This window comes from Euprymna scolopes, chromosome 20 (genome assembly GCF_053919585.1).
Source record: "Euprymna scolopes isolate OS-2025 chromosome 20, ASM5391958v1, whole genome shotgun sequence".
Classification (NCBI taxonomy): Eukaryota; Metazoa; Mollusca; class Cephalopoda; order Sepiida; family Sepiolidae; genus Euprymna; species Euprymna scolopes.
The window spans coordinates 76,635,693-76,656,721 of record NC_136501.1 but is presented as its reverse complement, the minus strand read 5'-3'; the positions used below and the strand labels follow the sequence as shown (position 1 = coordinate 76,656,721).

The 21,029-nt window shown below is 33.1% G+C and overlaps 1 protein-coding gene across 1 annotated transcript; it reads left to right on the top strand.

The window, feature by feature from the left end:
* Positions 1-304: 304 nt before the first annotated feature.
* Positions 305-20,376, top strand: LOC145241465 (uncharacterized). The gene is made up of 3 exons (XM_080104446.1): positions 305-1,501; positions 14,615-14,795; positions 17,319-20,376. Exons 2-3 carry the CDS (start codon positions 14,623-14,625, stop codon positions 19,207-19,209), a joined length of 2,064 nt encoding a protein of 687 aa, XP_079960572.1. The 5' UTR covers positions 305-1,501; positions 14,615-14,622; the 3' UTR covers positions 19,210-20,376.
* Positions 20,377-21,029: the final 653 nt, after the last annotated feature.

Here is a 21,029-nt window from a genome sequence, read left to right as displayed (position 1 = left end):
TTATGCAAGTCTATTTCTATTTAACAAATTTAGTTAATTCATTTTTTCCTCCTCTCCTTATATAAATGAATTCTCTTTTGTAATTAGATTTTTTAAAAGTCGGATTATGTAGGTGCTAAGTCTGCGATAAGTTAAATTTAGTTTTTTTCCGGGAATTTAAACTGCATTCTTTAGTTTTAGTTTTACATATTTTAATTCAAAGGTTTTTGCATGTGGAATTCAATTTTGCTGAGTGTCTGTGTTAAATAAACCGATTCTCTGGGAGGGGGGAAACACACTTTATAAAATTCTAGCGAGATTTGTATCCCGGCTATATAAACAAAAACAACAAAATACCTCCCACTTTACTTCTACCTCCCACTTTACCCCCACCTCCCACTTTACCTCCACACCGAATAAAAAGAGAATCACATTCATTTGACGACTGCTTCCTTTGTTTTCTCAATTATCCCAGACAACGCCGGGATACAAATCTCGCTAGGATTTTATAAAGTGTTGGGTTTTTTTCCTTCCAGAGAATCGGTTTATTTAACACAGACACTCAGCAAAATTGAATTCTACATGCAGAACGTGGAGGGAATACAATATTCGGAATTGCAATAGAAGAAAAGTTTTCTGTTACCTTTTAGTGTTTCAAGAATTCTCTTCATCAATTTGCGGTTCCGAACTTGACACGTCTTTTATTTCCGCAGATGAAGAATCAGAGACGACCAGAAAATGACCGATCCTGATGTTGACATGGATTTTTATCAGAGCCCGTTACCCGCGTTGCGGATCTAATACCACTAGGTGCCAGACCTCTTTGCTATGAGTGATCTTCCAAGAACCAGAATTCCAGATAGCATAGCTTCGACTTTACAACATTGCCATCTCCCTCACTACAACAAGGAAAAGTTTGATTTTGGAAGGAGTGCTGTTGCTGATGATGAAGACGTCTTGCTACTATCTAATGAGAAAATGACGATATGCGCAGTGACGAAATTGCGTTTATCTATGTTGCACAGGCCGTTGAAAAATCAAGCATCCAGTTTTATTAGAAAGGGTCTTAAACATAGTCACAATAAACTAGTTGCTAAATTTTTACTAGTATTTTTAGTATTTGTCGACTTTATTCTTTTTTTTTTTGTTTTATTAATTTTGCACTATTTGATTCACAACATTCGTCGATTTGTAGCTATTTTTTTAATGAATTTTTATTGTATAAAAATTGATTAAACATTTTCTAAGCAAAATTTTTAAAATTGAGCTAATTTTGAAATATTAGTTGCATTATGATCATACTAAATAATGGAGAGAAAACCGATGTAATATATAGATAGATCATGTTTTTAATCAGAAGGGGTGGCCGGGTGGAAGAGTCCATTTTGTCTTGATTCGGACTTTGCCGAATTAATCTTCAACCCTGATTCAACTGACTTAAACAACATTCATTTTACTCTTTTAACATCAAGAAGTCGACAAACGCAGACAGTCTCACAGGAACAAATTACTAAAGAACCAGGTAGGTCAAAAAATGTTAAACTAACTAACTAAGCAAATGTTCGTTTTGATCTGAAAAAAAAAGAAGCATTTTTACAGTATGATATTCGTTACCTAAAACGTAATAGTTTACTAAAATTTAAATTAAAGACTCCTTTACGAAGGCGGGGGGGGGCATTTTATTAAAATTCGATATAGACAAAACCCCCATGATTGATTTTGAAAGCGTAGCACGAAACCGGTATCCAAAAAGGTTTAGTGGCTTTGTATTTTCTAATCGCTACATCCTGCATTGTACCACCATGAACAAAAAAGACATCACTGTCCTTTCCATTTTTGAAAAGAAATAAATATTTGATTATCCAAATAAACTGGAATGATGACACGGAACCGTACCGCAGATTTTATTTGACCTTTATAGTAACAAAGTGCTAAAGGGGGTAAAAAAAAAAAAAAGTACAATTTTTTTTCTAGCATAAATAGAGCATTTGCTACTGCTTTTAATTTTAGTTGAAATTTAATTTTTGTAAGCTTCTAGTCTTACACCTTTTGTTACATACTATGATTATACTTTTTAAAGCGATTACAAACATGGTCTTAAAAAGAATTTAAAAAAATGTTATTTTTGAGGAAGTAACTTTCGCATATAAATTTAACACAATAGTCACCAACTTTCTGGCCAGTTCTTAAAAATCGCTATCTGATCTTGAGATGATCATTACCGCTGAGTGGTCCGGAAGTGAGCGATCAGGTTTGTTGCTTTTATATGCGAAAGTGAACCCTTCACTCTAAAATGTTTTAAAGGATCATCCCTCCTACGAACCTTTGTTCCAGTTAGAACAACCCCACCCCTAAATAGTCAGAAAAGAACACAAAAGTCGTCGAAAAAAAGTTGAGATCGGAATGATTCTATAATCAAATATATCGTACTCGTACAGTTTAATCAAGACAGTAAAACATGAAAATAAGGTTATATTGCACGTATCCGTTATGGAACGAAGTTCTCCGAAAAAAAAATTCACTTAATTTCAAGTTTGTTTTTTTCGCGGTAAAAAAAAAAAAAAAAAAAAAAAAAAAAAAAAAAATTTTTAGATCTTCAGTCCAAAACGGATACGTACAATATAATCTTTTTCGATATATTCATTTTTTGTGTCTTGATTAAACTGTACAAGTGCCAAATATAGTTTTACTCTTGGTTTACAGGCTACTTTTTCCCAGCTGTTTACATATAATCGCCTAAATACAATGAGATAAGACGTGAAAGCAACTCCACTTTATCGTGTGCTTTCACGAACTGACAAAGTTTTCATCTTCGATATTAGTGGCAAAAGAGGCTGTATTTATTGGAAAGGTGAAAAACCTTTCTTGACACTAAGACGTGAGAGCCATATATTTCCCCCCATACATGCACATTGCATCAACATATTCATGCACCATCAAAAGACAATTGTCATTAACACAGTGGTCGACGAGTACATTGGCCAAAGAGACTCTCTATAGAATGTGCTTTTATACAATTTCTTAAAAACATACTTTTCACAGACCTATTTTGCTTCCTAGAATATAAACATAAATTTTCCACTGAAAAGATTTTTTTTTTTTCCATTAAAAAAAATTCTCTAAACTGAATTGGCATTTAAAATTTTTCTTTTTGTATTTTTTTTTTTTTTACTGTTTTCTTTCCGCCTAAGCAGGGAGTGATGTAGCAGTCACCGATGAAGTGAAGATCTATTTTCTTTTGCGTATGAATGCCGCACACCAGACACTGATCAATCAGCTGGCAGAGCGCATTGATTCATCTGTCTCCGAAGGACTCTCTGGGAAACCTCGGTCAGCAAGCATAGAGAACCCGACAAGCAAGCATCACCCCTTTGTCTGTTCACTGGACACTCTAGCTTAAACGACCTTCACTGAAGACAACCGCTGGCCGACCTGGGTCATCCCAAACAACTGCTGTCTGATCTACACACCTAAAGAAATTCCTACTACTTTATTCAATTCGGACACGGTCCAAGTTTCGACCATAGAAATAAACCTTTTTTGTTTTAACAAAAATGTTTTATTTTGCACTCTGTTCTCAGTGTTCGACTATCAATTATTTTATACTTGTGCAGACTGCAGACATGCATTCTCTAAAAAAAAAAAAAAAAAAACTAAAACAAAAAAAAAACAATCCGGATTTGTTAATTCAAACAAAACCATCATTAAATTGTTAGTACTTATACAAAATACCGATCGGGATACTTTTTAGATAGTATTTTCAAATTGAATTCAATTCTACAGTATCTTTTAAATTGTTAGGTGAAAGTGCAAATGTTATTTCAGCATGAAATTCGGCATAAGTACTCTTTTTTTTTGTTTATACAATTGTTAGGTGAAAGTACAGAATAGTTAAACATGAATTGGTTTCTAAATGTTATTCTATCATGGTCCATATTCCGCATAAATACCAAATTTTGATGCTGTCGGCTGAGATGAAAGGAAAAAAAATCACCGTCACTTTCGGCTACAAAAAATTCGCCCCCTCCCTCCGCCTTGTTTGTTCCAATTCGGTCTTTATATAATCGCTTCGCCTACATAGGCAAATTGTCATTTCTACATACCGAATCCACAACTTCCCGTTTATTTTCTCTCCTTTCCTCTGACGATCGAAACAGACGCGCGGTCACTTGTGAATAATTTTTGAACAGCTTGATTCAGTTCAAATCAACTTTTACCGAAGTAAATCTAAAGAAATTTAGTCAAGTTCCAATTCTGGAGAAATATTATTTTGAAAATTTTTAAATTTTCATTCGAAAGAAAAATGAGAATTTGCTCTAAATATTCGTTGACTAAACATTAAGATTTATTCAATTAAATTAGTTGAAATTCAAGTTTGTGATGAAAGATTATTGATAATGAGTTATCGCCCTTTGTCCATGAACAGACTAAGGGCGATAATCTAAATTATTTTGTAAGATCGACGATATGCTTTATTTTTTCTTCTGGCTGAAAATCAAAAGCATAAAAGGAACTTATATACATATATATATATATATATATATATTTCTCTACACTAACAATACATTTAGTATTTCTGACGCTCTTTACCTTTATTTTTGATGTTAACGATTGCATTTTAAAACTCTTAACATTTGATAAAAGTAGTCGTTATATTAGTGCCACCTTATTTTTATATTCTGGTTTGAGGGAGGTGACGCCATTTTACATTCAACCACAACTTTATGGCATGGCAAGACTCGCTTTTCAAAAAAAAAAAAAAAAATTTTTTTTTTTTTTTTTTTTTTTAAGAAAACTGCAGCGTGATTATTTTTTTTCCAGCTACTTAAAAAAAAAACAAAACAAAACTGGTCTGGCTTAGAAAAAGTAGCTGTGATTAAATTTTGATATGACATGATTAACAAGGAATAAAAAAAAAATAAAGATGCTACTATATTAACTATGGTTTTAAAAATGTAATCGTTAACATTACAAAAAAAAAAGGAAAATGCGACGATTCTTGCAGACGAATTGCAAAATATTTTAACAAAAAACAATTTTAATGTAACAAAGTTAAAAATAGCATTGCAACAACTCCTCCTGCAGTTATTGTCGCATTTCCCCTTTTTTTTTTTTTTTTTTTTTTTTTTTTTGTAATTAAAAACTTTTTTAAATATTAAAGTAATCGCCCCTTTTTTTTCTACTGTTTTCATTCTTTATTAATATTAAGAATTAGTCGCAACTACCCTCTTTTAAAATATATGTTTAACTGGCAGGCGTTTCAGTGAAATTATACCCCCCCCCCCCCAAAACATACCACCTATAAAGAAAAACAAAACCAAAAAAATTAAACTACGGTTGTTAGACTGAGTCACCGTGGCTACCGTAATATCTATAACGATGGTCACGGAATCACTATAAGCCCAGCAAAATAGAGCCCGACATAAGCCCGACAAAATGGAAGTACCGTGCCGAAGTAAAACCATTTTTTTTTTTTTTTTTTTTTGTCTATTTAAATTATTTAAGTTATTAAATGAAAAAAACAAAACAAAAACTCCAAAAACACATCGTTTGTACAAAAAAAAAAAAAAAAAAAAAAAAAAATAGCTTAATTAGCCCCCAATGCGAAAGTTTAGTTGCAGCTTATCTTCGCGCAATCAAAACAAAGTTTTCGCGCATAAGTTCTTGGGAAACTCAAAGTGTCAGAATTCAATTTTATTATTAAATTTATAGAACTGCAATACTAGTATACCTTAATTTCTGTATTTTTGAAGATTATAAAAAAAAAAAAATTCATTAACTTAGGTAATCCTATTTGTTGTAATAAAAAGGAAGTGCTTTGCTTATTTAATTAGAATATTTTTTTACTTTTTCTAAAACATATTAACGATAAATTAATGCTTTTTAAATTAAAGTAAAAGTGCATTTTAAGTGAAAAAAAAAACAATTAAAATTACACTGACAATTTATTCATGGAAAAAAAATAACAATTTACTAATAATTAAAGAGAATACGGCGTATAGTCTGCAAGTCCTGCTCGTTTTCTTTCTTTTTATTTATTTATTTATTTATTTTTTTTTTTTACAACTTTCCCAACTTTTTTTTTTTTTTTTTTTTTTTTTACACAGTGATCACCACTTATCAAGGCCCGGAAGCCACTCAGGGATAAGGGTTATTGCAAGTACATCACGTTAGTGAGGAGATTTTATGAAGTGTTTAATTAGGGGGGTGGTTCATTAGGAATTTGTTAACATTAGACTTGAAGACATCCAAGTTGTAGTCCGGAGGGAAGCAGGCAGACGGAACAGAGTTCCACAGGCGTGCAGTTCTAAGAAAGAAGCTTTGCTCATGAAATCCGCGTTTTGATTTAGGCACAGATATAGAGTGGGGGAAATTTTTCACAGTGGATTCAGCTAGACGGGTGTTTTTCGTGAAAGTTTGGCGAGGGGGGACCAGGGATTGGAGTTCAGACGAGCATCTGCCATGAAAATAACGATAAAACAAGGATAGGCTCGCAACGTCTCTTCTGTGGGAGAGAGGTTGCAGGGTAGAGAAAAGGGCATCCCCCACTAAACCACGAAGTCTATTTTGTACTCTGTCAAGGCATGATAGGCTGTTTTTGGCAGCTCCTGCCCAGATATGGCAACAATATTCCATCCTTGGCCGTACTTGGCTTTTATATAGATAGAGAATTGCATCAGTAGTGAGATATCTTCTGGAGCGGTAGAAGGATCCCACCATCTTTCCTGCGACCTTGGCAACAGACTTGATGTACGTGTTCCATTTCAGATCAGGAGTAAAGGTCAAACCCAAAAGCTTGTCAAAACACGGGGCCTCACCCAGACGAGAGCCATCCATCACAATTGATGCCAGCTGGGGATCAGAGCGTTGATGATGTAAGGATAGGAGTTTGGTTTTAGATGCATTAAAGGTAACTAGCCACATCTTCCCCCACTGAACCACGCGCTCGAGATCAGAGGAGAGAGAATCCGAGAGAACTTCGTCATTTACAGCCTTTGATGTGTTGCCGTAGATGGTCGTGTCATCAGCATAGATGTCAACGAATGATTTAAGTATGTGTTTAGGGAGGTCATTGATGTAGATCAGGAAGAGAGTTGGGCCGAGGATTGACCCCTGAGGGACTCCAGCATTTATATTGCAGGCCTCCGATTTTTGTCCATCTACCACTACTCTTATGAGCCTATCGGAGAGAAATGATTTAATGATTGAGAAAACATTTCCAGTTATACCGTAGCTGGAAATCTTGTGAAGTAGACCCTTATGCCATACTTTGTCAAAGGCCTTTGATATGTCAAGAGCAATTGCCCTAGAAAGGAAGCCTTTGTCAAGAGATTCACTAATCCTGTGGGATATAACCGTCAGCACATCTGCGGTAGATCTTGCAGAGCGGAAACCATATTGTGTGTCACTAAGAAGGTTGTTTCTGCTGAGGTGGTTGACTATTTCTCTATTTAATATTGATTCCAGTAACTTACTCATAACACAGAGAAGACTTATTGGTCTGTATTGAGAGGGAGATGACTTATCACCTGAATTCTTAAATACAGGGCAAACTGATGAGGTCTTCCAGGGGGTCGGAAAGCACTTCTCCTTAAGGCAGCGCTTAAATAGTTTCGTAAGTATGGGAGCAAGTTCTGGTTGAAGCTTTTTTAACACTATAATTGGGATGCCATCAGGGCCAGTTGCTTTACTGGAATCTAGGTTTTTTATTAGCTTGGCGACCTCATGCACGGATATTTGTATATTACCTAGCTTGTTCTGTGTTATAGGAGGAAATATGGGGAGTTGATGGCCTTCGTCGCATAGGGTAGAATTAGCTGCAAAGTTCTTTGCAAATAGTTTGGCCTTGTCTGACGCTGACGAGATAACCTCTGGTCCATTGATAATGGTTGGGATAGAACGCACACTTCTGTTCAGGATCCTATTTGTTATTTGCCAAAACTGGTGGGAACCAAGCCGTTGATCAGCTACCTTGGATTTAACAGACTGGGCATATAGCTCTCTTGCATTTTTTATTACTCTTTTACAGTGGTTGCTGGCAGTCCTGAAAGCAGCTTTAGTCTCAGTGCATCTATTACGTTGGTAGTTATGGAAAAAGTGATTTCTGTGCGCGATAGCAGCAGCACATTCTGGGGAGAACCATGGCTGGCTGTTAGGTTTTTGTTGGAATTTTTTTGATGGTATGAATTGGTCTATGCCTACAATTAACCATTCGGTCAGATCTGATACTATAGAGGACACTTCCTTTTTAAACATGGAGTGCAGAGGTAAATCAGATATGAATGTACGGAAGCTATCCCAGTCAGCCATAGAGTATCGGTATACAGTACGGTGGAGGGGTACGTCTGATGGCTTCTTACATTTTGTTTTTATCTTAACTGATACGACGGAGTGGTCGGAGGATCCTAAAGGAGAATGAACGGTACATGAACATAGCTCAGGGGAAGTTGAAAGAAAAAGGTCTAAGAGGCTTGCATATTGATTGGGTGTATCGGGCACACGGGTGGGTTCGCGAACAATCTGAGTGAGGTCATAAGCAATGGCAAAATCATGACAAAACCTCCCCTCATCATCTGTCTTATTTGAATGGGTCAGCCATTCCACGTTATGGACGTTGAAGTCACCACAGATGTGGATGTTAGCCGAGGGATGTGAAGACAGTATGTGGTCTATTTTCTCAGATATGCTCTTAAAGATAGTAACTCCGCTGTTGTGGGGCCTATAGAGGGCAAATATAAATGCAGTGGTGTTAGCAAGTGCAACCCTGAAGCACATATAGGGTAAATTAGGATCTTCTCTAGAGATATCCCTGCCACATGGGAAGCCATCCTTAATGTAGGCACATATTCCATGCCCATGGCGATCTTGGGAGTCAGATTTAGCTGTTAAATTGGAGTATCCATGCATTATGAACTCATCTAGGGAAGTGGTCGGCCCTATTCCAGTTTCACATAGAAATAATATGTCCGGTTTCGTCTCCTGTAATTGGGTTTCAACCTCTGGAAGGTTGGAACGTAGACCCCTGATATTGGAGAAGGAGACCTGGTAGTAGGGGTCTACGCTGGAAGATGGGGTTCTAGGTTTAATCGAGTTTTTATTCTGGAGATATTTCATGTTGAGGTTTGGGGATTTGTGGAATAGGTCGGCATACTTGGTTAGAGCAGTACAGAGAGGGAAAGTAAGAGAGAAAAAGACAGGAAGATTTTTTTTTTTATTTGTAGCACACGAAAAGGTAAAGCCGTAACAATTACCCACTAGTATGGCATCGAGAGGCCCCACCAGAGACTACTGCATGGTCCAGATCCACTCACCAAATGGCAATACAGCAGTCCCAGTACTTTGCGCCTGCTGATAGGACAGCCTCCTTAGTGGTTAATCCAAGGTTCGGGTCCCTGACTATCAGGCGGATAACGTCAGCCCAGACAAAACGTTTACCTCCAGCACCCTTACTAGTGACATGGCAACAAGGACAGATAAAGACAGAAAAATATCCGACATCTCAGACTACTGGTCACCAAGTAGTACCGACCTTTAAGCAGCTTTTTCTTCACCCTTTGTCAGAAACATCACTCATTGAATGAGGACTGAATGACAACATTTATCTAAATTAATCATTATTAAAATTTGTTTTAATTTTTTTTTTTTTTAGTGATCATGGATTTCAATCTTTTTAATTTCAGGATAAAAAAAAAAAAATTCTTACGCTGACGTTTACACTATCATGTGCACAAAAAATTACATTTAACACTTGAGAATTGCTATCCTTAAATGAAATATTTTTTTCAATTATATTTTTCTTGTGTAAATATTAAACAGTGGCGGCTCGTGCATGGAGCTGTGGGACTGCAGCAGCAGCCAGTACCCCCCAGTTATTTCTACACAATATTCATGATAAAATTAAAAATACGTTTGTTTATTATTTTTTTTTTTTTCTATATGTACATTATAAAATCATTAACTTTAATGTCGGTATCTCCAAATGCATATAACAAAAATAAAACTTGCTTGGAGCTGTGAAATTCAGTTAGACTTTCTTAATGAAATTCTCTTGTACGCATGCGCGGATTAGACGCTTTAGGCAGCCGATGAAAGCCTCTTGAACTGTCGCTTGGCGAAGTTCCTTGTCGTGAAATTCCTTGTTTGCTTAGAGTGTGCGCCTGTATAGATATAACATTTTTATAGAAAAAAAAAAAAGGTTTACTTATATTTTTAAAAATTATTATTAAAATCTGCACATAACGTGTTCTTGTACATGAAATATCGTGCTATTTTTTTTTTTAAATACGCACACTTTTAGCGTTGTTGCGATGTAAGACGGAAATATATAATATGCAGAAACTGTTTATTTTTATTAAAAGTATTCGGGAATTTAGCAGTGAAGTTAACACGCGGCCAAGGGTAAAAACCAAATATACAATAAATACATCTTACCATAAAAAAGTTAATTTTCCATCTACCTGCCTTTTTGTTTGTTTCTTTAAAGTAGTTTTAAATGCTATTTATTTTGCAACAACTAAACTTTACAAAAAAAAACAAAAAAAAAACTGTTTACATTTTTTCCTAGAAGCAAAAAAGCGAAGAAACAGTTTATGTTGAAAATACATTTTAGTTAGAAATCTTTTAACGTATGTTTTAGATATAAAAATTTAGCATTTATTTGCCTCCGACAAGGACAATGTTAGAAGTTTTACACTTTGAAAAATGGATTTTTTACACCTAATTTTTTAATTAAAATTTTTGTAAGGAAAAAGTTTTTTTTATAATTATGCATTTTTAAACTTTACATTGAATTTGTTAGATGGGTCAGATAATACGCATTAAAAAAAGTAAATAGAAATCCTTCTGGACCGAGACAATTTTAATTTTTTGTTTTTTTTGGGGAAGAAAGCTACACTAAAATTCGATGTTTTATAATGCTTATATATGACATCCTATTTTCTTATAATAAATCTCCACTTTATGTCGATCTTTACCGGCATGGGAAGGTCAGTAAATCGCCAAGTTTTTTTTTTTATATATAAAAAGCAAGTTAAAAGATTTGTAAATAAAATTTTGTATCTTTAAATATTTTTGTCTGCTCACTATATAAAAATGTAAACTTTTTTATTTTACATTTTATTTACAAATACGCTTTGTTATAAATACATCTTTAAAAATAAATTTTGTAAATAAAACTTAAAACGCTATTTTCAAATAGTAAACTCCTAAATTAACCCTCGTAGGGAGGCAGGTAAATTTCAAAGTTTTTCTTTTGTTTTTATAAAAAATAAGTTATTTTAAATGTTTTTCGTTTGTTTGCAAAAAAAAAACAAAAAAAAAAAAACGCAAACTTTTATTTAATCTGAAAAGTTTAAAAGGAATAAATATATATATTATTTTTATTCTGTAAAGTGTACATAATTTAAAATCTTTTTAATAAAAATTTTTGCGTATTATCCATTTCTGATTGATTATCTGTCTTTGTTATATAATTGAATATTTATTTGAATGTTTGTTTATTATTTGATTAAATATTTATTTATATAATCGAATTCCTTTACACGATATTAAAAAAATACGTAAAATTTTTGAAGCAGCACCCCCATTAATCTCAGGCACAAGCCGCCACTGATATTAAATAAACAATGATTAAGTTCGAGAAATTAATTTATCTTCTATTTGTATCTATTTCATTAACTTTAATGGCGTTTTTTATGTTGCTGAAATTTTAATGATTTTTAATTAACATCTACAATGCTTTGTACACACACACGCACATATATATATATATATATATATATATATATATATATATATATATATATATAACGGAAGTTAATGCGTTTGTCAATTCTAATAAGTTACAATGGTAGCTTCCAAATTCTCCAGTCGAAATTACTCGAATTAAAAACAAAAACACTTTAATCGTGGTAGCAAGTGAAAAATTGCGTCCAAAATTAAAATGCCTAAACTCTAGAATTTAGAAACTACTAAAATTTCAATCGATTTTATATTTTTCAAATGTTCGTAAAAGAAAATATGGGGAAGGGCCACATAGATAAAATATTTATGAAAAATGCTTTTTAAAGGGTAATTCGTTTTTGGCACCTCAGGATGCCAGCTCACCAAAAAGTACGCTACGCGCCAAATTTCATTCAGTCATAAAAACAACTTTCTACAGAAAACTTTTTACATTTATCTCGTGAATAAACATAAAATAATCTATTAAAAACCGCGTTTATTATTTTTAATGTCAATGTTTTCGATTTTAAAGCAAAACTAAATTTTTTGATAAATCTGTTTGGCGTACTCATGAATTTTTTTTTCTTTTTCTTAAGAATAAAATTAAACTTTATTTTTACAAGAATGTTGAGATTTACCTAGAGAATAAACTGAAAAACTGCGTTTATTTAAAAAAAAAAATAAATCAAAATTATACACCGGGTATGAAGTTGGCTTTTTTTTTTTTTTAAACGAAAGTTACTTTGTTTGATAAAACTGTGTTGGGCGTACTCATGAATTCTTTTTTCTAAAGAATAAAATTGAATAAAGTTCAATTTTACAAGAATGTTTAGATATTTACCTAGCACATAAGCATAAAAATATATGGGAAAACCCGCGTTTAATAAAACATACAACTTGTACACCGGGTATCAAAGTTGACAGGTAATTCTTTTTTTTGGGACACCAGCTCGTCAAAAAGTACGCCACGCGCCCAATTTGTCATAAAAACAACTTTCTACAGAAAAATAAAAATTATTTTTACATTTTTATCTCGCGAATAAACAAAAAATTATATATTAAAAACCGCGTTTATTTTTAAAATCCAACAACTGAGTTGAAGTCAGTATTTTCGATTGTAAAACAAAACTATTTTTTGATAAATTTCTGTGAATTATTTTTTTCTAAAGAATAAAATTAAAGTTTATTTTTGCAAGAATGTTTAAACGTTTACCTAGCAAATAAGCATAAAACTATATATGAAACACCGCGTTTATTTTTAAAAAATCAAAATTATACACCGGGTATGAAGTTGGCTTTTTTTCCCTTAAACAACAGTGACTTTGTTTGATATTCATTTATATATATATCTTTGTTTATTCGCGGGATAAATGTATAAAGATCATTGTAAAAATAAATTTTATTCAATTTTATTTTTTATAAAAAATAATTCAGCAGTAAGCCAAACAATTTTATAAAACACAGTCAGTTTCGTTAAAGAAAAAAAGAAGCCGATCTTTGTATAATTTTGTTTTTTTTTTAAATAATAAACGGGTTTTCCTATATATTTTTATGCTTATTTACTAGGTAAATGTCTAAACATTCTTGTAAAAATAAACATTCAATTTTATGCTTTAGAAAAAATTAGGAAAAAATAATTCGAGTACGCCACACAGAAATTTATCAAAAAGTAGGTTTTTTTTTTTTTTTTTTTTTTTTTTTATAATCGAAACCATTGTTTCCGTTGTTTGATTAAAAAAAAAAATAATAATAAACGCGGTTTATTTAAAAAAAAAAATAAACGCGGTTTTTAATATATACTTTTATGTTTATTTGCGAAATAAAAATGTAAAAATAAATTTTTATTTTTATTTTTTTTTTTTCTGTAGAAAGTTGTTTTTATGACTGAATGAAATTTGGCGTGTGACGTACTTTTTGGCGAGCTGGCGTTTTGGCGTGCCAAAAAAGAATTACCGCGCATATGGAATTGTCTTCCGTTTTCCTGCTTTCCAGCTGACTACAATATAGTTGTCTTCAAGTCTAACGTAAACAAGTTTTTTGATGAGCCGTTCCATATAAGTTAACAAATTTACTGAATTTCCATTACTAACGATTACTATATTGTCCAATTCCTACTGTACATTAACTTAGATTAACCCTTATCCTCGAGTGGCCTCTGGACATTGATAAGTAGTGATGCCTATGTAAAAAAAAAAATAAATAAAAAAAAAATAAATTCATCCAATAGTGAATAAGTATCGAACATTTCATGGAAACTTGACCCTTCGTTTATTTTTGCTAGATTTTAACACGCATTAAAAATGGTGTTTTTTTTTTTTGTTTTTTCCCCAAGGCGTTGATAGTGTAAACACGATTTTTTTTATTTTTTTTTTTTTTGTATGCTGAAAAAAAAAACAAAAAAAAAACTAAAATCCTCACCAGTTTACACCTGTTGATAGATTTCTGGGTGATAACGTTATTTAGAAACCCATTCTTAACGGGATATGGACAGTGGGATTTGTGTATATTCACCTAGAACTCCTCTCTACAAGATGAACTTTTTTTCACTAAGAGAAATCCTTCAATGGGGGGGGGGGGTCCTTTCCCATTGAGTTTGAAGCACCTTTAGTTAATAATGAAGACAACGAATACATACCCAAATGTCATAATTTCTAACAATCTTTTTATTTTAGTGCATTTTCAGTACTTCTGCAGAATAAGGACCGTGCTGAAATAACGTTGTTTAATCAACATGGAAGGGTGTTAGCAATTTCATAACCTAAACATAACGTAAAAATTAAATTTAAAAATCTTATCAAAATCGCACGGTCCGTATTCTGCATAAGTATCGCATTTCCAATGAAAGCAATTCTTTTTATATTAATATTTTTTCCTCAATTTGTTTATTACATGTTTAATAATTATTTCATTTAAGAATTTAATATGCCGTTGCAAGAATACACCGAGTCCAACAATAACGAAATTGAAGATAAAGGCTGGACATTTCAGGACAGGCGACCATTTTCTGTCAAACAAGACATCGTGTCTCTTCGATACAAGAAAGAATGGTGCGACACTGTCATCAAAGTTGGACAAAGTACAACACCAGCACACAAGTAAGTATAAGATAGGGATGGGCAGTGAAAGTGAAAATGTTTAATTTTAACTTTTTCACTTTCACTGGCCAAAAGAAATTCATTAAAAATTAGTTATCTAATCTTTCAAACTTTAAATACTTCTTGCTTTCAAAGATGTTTAAATTAATTCATTCGCATGTTAGGGTTTTATCTCTTTGTAACGATTTTGATTTCAAGTATGCATTTTACCTTCCCTTTAAATGTCATGTTTTTATTAGATTAAATATTCTTAATGAAATTTATCATTTGAATTAATACATTGTCTTTGTGTTTCATTTGCCTGTCTCCAGTAGAATTACCTGTGTCTATTGTGTACGTCAATTCTTTGCAGAAAATATTCCAGTTTTCAGATTAGCTCCCCCTTTTTCGACAAGGTGCCAATAGATGCGTTATTCAATGTCATTCTCATTCGATTGGTCACTAGAACTATCAAGTTGTACATTGACTCTTTTTTTTTTTTATTAGACATAAAACTGAAATTAATGCCTTAGTCAAACAATATAGTTTCATTTTTTAAATTTTTTTTATGAGGATTAATTATTTGGGAACTAGTGTATGTAATATTCACAACGTTTCAACTTGTGAAAATAGTAGTTCGAATAATTTAAACAGAACAGCATACATCGGCTATTTTATTTAAAAAGAAAATTGAAGTTATTTTTTGCCTTTTTGGCTTTTAACAAACGCGAAAACAAAACAAAGCAAAAAAACTTTCGCGTACGTTTTCAACAAAGAACTGCTAGCAGTCTGTGCAAGGGAAGTAATAACAAAGTTACCTCCCCTGATTTTTTTTTTTTTTTTCTCTAAAAACTAGTATTCACTTTTCTCCCCCAGAAAGCCAAAGTGTGTAAGATAGGGGAATATTAGGCCCCAAAGGGGGGGGGGACACTCTGGATAATAATAATCTTAACCGTATTCATAAAAAAAGTATTCATCAAAAAAAAAAAAAAAAAAAGAAAAACTAGCCTCACGGGAAAGAAGTTGATAAATATATATTCATTTGTCTTAATATCTTTAGTCACCAAGCAAACTCTTTCTGAATATTTTCACTTTTTTTTTTTGTTTGTTTTTTTTTGACAAGGAGCAAATTATACTATACTTCATCTTTCCTGTTCTCGGTTACTGGAGGAGGAATCCTTCTAGATCGAAGCAATTTTTATCATAATCCAGCATTTTCTGTGTGTATGCTTTTTGTTTTTCGGTGCACATGCACTTATTGATCCGTGCTGAAATAACGTTATTTAAAAAGCCATTCTTAACGTTGGGGGGGGGGTACCTATTCTGTACTTTAACCTTACAATTGAAAAAAGAAAAGTTAAACTTGGAAATACGATAAAAAAAAATAGCACGGATCAGTAAGTTTTTTTCGATATGTATTGTTTTTTGACATACTATTGTAGTAATTGTCTGTATTTTTGAGATGAGGTGTTTTCATTTGAGATTGTAGGACTGACTTCCTCATCTTGGTTGTTATAGTCACAACGTTTCGGTCGTTTTGCCCTCCGACCTTCATCAGGTGTTTTGTATCGAACTGGGGAACCGTTTGTAGGAGTCTCTAACCCAACCCTTTATTATTATTACGGGGGTACCGTGTTCGGACTCCAGCTAGGCTCTGGGACATAGTTGCTGATTCTGTTTTAAATGTTACTTTTCACGGCCTTCGTTCAGGATTGAACTCAGCACCTTTGAGTAACTGTAAACTTTGATACAACGTCTAGGACCACTCGGCCATATGTCACTAGGACTGAGAATCCACAACTATGTCCCAGAGCCTAGCTGGAGTCCGAACACGGTACCCCCATAATAATAATAAAGGGTTGGGTTCAAGACTCCTAACAAACGGTTCCCCAGTTCGATACAAACACCTGATGAAGGCTGGAGGGCAAAACGGCCGAAACGTTGTGACTATAACAACGAAGATGAGGAAGTCAGTCCTACAATCTCAATAAATATACTATTGTTTTTCGATATATATATATATATATATATATATATATATATATACTGTTATTGTGAATGTCAGCAGTAGCTGGCTCGTTTGAACTGAAAACAATTTTTTCACGATTGTGTTCATTTCAAATTGCAGAAAAATATTTGTAGATGGAAAAGTAAAAAAAAAAAAAAAAAAAAAAAAAAAAAAAAATGGTTCAGTAATTGTCCATAAGAGGTAATAGATTTGATATGATGTTTGTATGATTTTTGAGATGAGGATTGATATCTATTTTTGTATTTGGATGGTTTGAACTATTGTTCTCATTAGGATTTTTTTTCCACAATGATTTTTAGTTCAAATACAAAAATGTAATATGTATTTTTTTCTTTGCTTCTTCACTGCTAAAATGATTTAATCTAAGCAATTAAGACAAAAGGTTTCAGTTTGTTTTAATTATCACCCAAAATAAAAATAGATCAACCAAAATCTGTTTTGGTGCAAAATATCTATAAATGTTGAAATGCTGTAAAACAATTCAATACTAATTGTTAACTACATTTTAATTACAGGGCTGTTTTGAGTGCCGGCTGTAAATTTTTTGAAGGCATGTTTCGATTGGATTTTCTGGAAAACATTACAAACCAAATCGATCTAAGTCACTTATTTAGTGACGTCAGCATGGCCAATGTATTCGTTGACTACTTGTACACAGGGTGTGTTTTGCTGTGCGATAATAATATAGAGTCCATCTTAAAAATGGCACACATGACATTGATGCAAAATCTCATGAACCATTGTGTTCAGTTCCTCTTGCACAGACTCAGTGTAGCTAATGTGATCAGCACCATGGAGTTGGCGGAACGATACGACATAACCAGATTGATTGAAGTCTGCGATAGCTTTTTGCAAAAATCTGAAGATTTGCTAGTTTTTAGTCCGGAGATCAAACAAATGAATTCACAGAATTTTCTTGGATTTTTGGAGACTGAGGTAATATCTAATTATGATACATCTGTTCGGTCAAGTCTAATTCTTTGTTGGCTTTCAGCAGATATACCAAAGCGATCAGGGTATGTTGAGAGTTACTTTCAAACATATCAGCCAAGTAAACACACCATTAAGAGTTTGCCATTGTCCTCTAAAAAAAGGCACCAACTGCTCACATGGTCTGGCAGGGTTAAGCTTTTAAATGAAATTCCAGCTGTTATAAAGAATGAGAAGTTGATTGAGCACTTTCCGGTAATTGAGAATTCCACAATTGTTGTCCAAAGTCATTGTGGAAAAACTGCCTTCTTCTGCCAGAGATTGACAAAATGGTATGTCCTTAATTTACCTGTAATTGAAGGCGACCTACTAGGCTTTTTAGAGGACAATTCTTTAGTTTATTTAGAGACTGAAATCAATGCCATTACGTGTGTTCGACTGCCATGTGGTACTATAAAGCGAACTGCAATCCCAGGATCCTGTCCACAACACGCATACGAAAATTGTGAATTCGGCTCAGCGCGACCCTATCATTATTTTTGCCAACATGGACGTCTGTATGGTATTAATCCCATCACATCTGCTCAGTGGCATTTGAAAATTATAGGATGGGGGGTATATCGATATTTTCATGGCAAAGAATCTGGGTGGCAGCAGCTAGGTGACATAATCTTTTGGCGAGATTTTGACAAATATTTTCACCAGAAATCTGAAGTGATGATGTTGCCCATCTACGATCCACGAGAAGACGACCTGAAAAAACCAATAGTCTATATTTTTTTACAGAAGATGGGTACTTCCTCTGATGTGTCTGTGACATTTTTGTACAATCAGCAAGTTCAAGAATACTACTCATTCACTGTTTGGAAAAGTTTTGCAAGCAAAAGCTTAGACATTTTCGTATTTCCTGAAGTGCTTTTTGTCTCTCGTTTTGAAACGTTAATTGGCTTGATCGATTTACCTGTTGAGCTAATTTTCAGTGAGGAAGATTCCACCGGAATCTTACAATTAAGCATTGAAAAGAGGAACTCTATATTGAAATGGTCGGATGCCATCGTTCTGAATATTAGCAAACCTCCTCATTTACCTCTTAGAACCAGATGGACCTTGCCAGTTGAAAGTCCCACTAGTGGTAATAAAACCACGCTTTTGTGCCCTTTTACCAGCAGCAAACAGGTAGCAATCTTTGATGGTAATATCTATTTGGCAGCTCACCTTAGCCCACTTGATTACCAAATTATTGTTTATGATTTTAATAATTATCCATGTGGTACATTTCCACCTGTTCCTTTCCCTACTCATTGTGAAACGCAGATGACCCTGATACACACAATGAAACCAATCTCACTCTTATTTGAAGAATACAAGATAACAAGGGATTCACCCAAGCAAAATGTTACAAAGAGAATTTTCCGAGATTGGGTTTTTTCCACATGGAAAGGACAGTACAATATAATGAATGACAGTACAATATAATGAATGACGCGATGACTTTGAGTGACAGTTTCTCTTCAAGTTGACTAAAGCCAAATATCTCTTATCTTAAAATTTTTCAGAAACTCGTTAGCCCTCGAGCATTTAATAGCTAGGCAAATATAATATCAAAGATTCAATGTATAAACGATTTTAAAATTACAGCAATTAATGATCGGATTATGTTGTGAAATTTCTACGAACGTGACTCAAACTTGTGATATCATTTATACAGGGATTTTTTTTCCCTTTTTTTTTTCCTCCAATCCTCGTACAATTTTATAATTCCTAGCTCCAAAATGTACAGCGTTTTAAGATTCCCTTTGTCCGTAATGAGTTGACTCCATGATAATTATGCCAGACAAGACTTGGCCATGTTTTTTTGTGTCGATAACTTTCAGTTCTGAATTCATTCTTCAGCTGCTTCATTTTTGTTTTGTCAACATTATCTGCAACAAAATTGAGGTTCCAGACACCGCACTAAGCTTAGACATCCTTTCACCTTACTACCCCGAACCTACCTACTACCCCGAACTCCGTATTTATAAACTAATTTTATTTTATCTGGTTCTGAGTTTATTAGGTACTCAAGCCCGATTTTGTTACTTTTAGAGAGTTCTCATTATTTCCAAGTTTACACTCGATCGACACGATTACATCTATGCATGTAATGAAATCTATCGTTTGTCGACTGTTTAAAACATGTACAGAGAAAAGCCAATCAATTTTTAAACATTTGAAGACCTCAACTACTTGAAGCATAAGTTTTTTTCAAAATGAAAACATTAAATGAGCCCCAAAGTGTTTATATGCCGTAAAAATAAGAACAAAATCGCAAACAAAACAAAAAAAATGCATTCAATTCATTCAACTTTGATCACACTCGCTTCTAAATAAGCTGAACTCACCAGACATCACTTTCTAAGGATAAGAAAGTAATTCAATATTTTTATTCGATCTCATTCAGTTATGTGAAATTTTTATCTTTTCATGCTTTGTAAACTAAACTGTTTTATCTTTGTAAATATTTTAAAATTGTAATAAAACACATTAGATTGTCAGTTTTTTTCGTTTTGAAATAATTTGTGATATTTCGTAAACTTCCTTAATACAGGCATCAGTGATGAGAAATCGTGGATATTAACTTCATTTCGACCCTATTCGCAAGTTTATGAAAAGAGTAACAAGTGAAACAGAATGAAAGGGAGATAATTGGGATTTTATTGAAAGCAGACGAGTGCCGTACATTGTTATTACAAATGTGTATATTTATGGGGGCAAAAAAAAAAAGACTGAAATTAAACCAAGAACAAATGAATTTACTGGAAAAATCATGGATTACAATAGAAAATGCGAGCATGAAAAATATGGTTAAGCTTACACATAAAGTAAAGGACTAGTTGTTAAAACTGGAAAAGAAAAGGACAAGATTTTCTAGTAAAATATGTAATAAATTTATGACTTAAGATATTGCAGCATTAAGAATTTATTTTTAATTCAATTTATAACATATAATCAATTCTTAATGCTGCAATGTTTTAAGTTATGAATTTATATTTTTTACTAGAATATCTTGTCCTTTTCTTTTCCAGTTTTAACTAGTCCTTTACTTTTCCATGTGTAAGCTTAACCATATTACTTTCATGCTCACATTTTTCTATTCTAGTACTGTATAGTTACGAAAGGAAACTTGAATACATGATTTACACTGCTATGTAGTTTTGTAGCAGTCTTCTATAGTCTTTATAACTAGGTTTTTAACTGTCATGGACCACTTTTATCCTCCTCCTGTGGTGTTTTATTAATGTCTCGTTTGTTTTCTA

Excerpts from the sequence above, each read along its gene's own strand:
- LOC145241465 (XM_080104446.1), top strand. The coding sequence starts at position 14,623 with ATGCCGTTGCAAGAATACACCGAGTCCAACAATAACGAAATTGAAGAT. Across the intron at positions 14,796-17,318 it reads AGTACAACACCAGCACACAA|GGCTGTTTTGAGTGCCGGCT; the intron begins GTAAGTATAAGA and ends TTTTAATTACAG.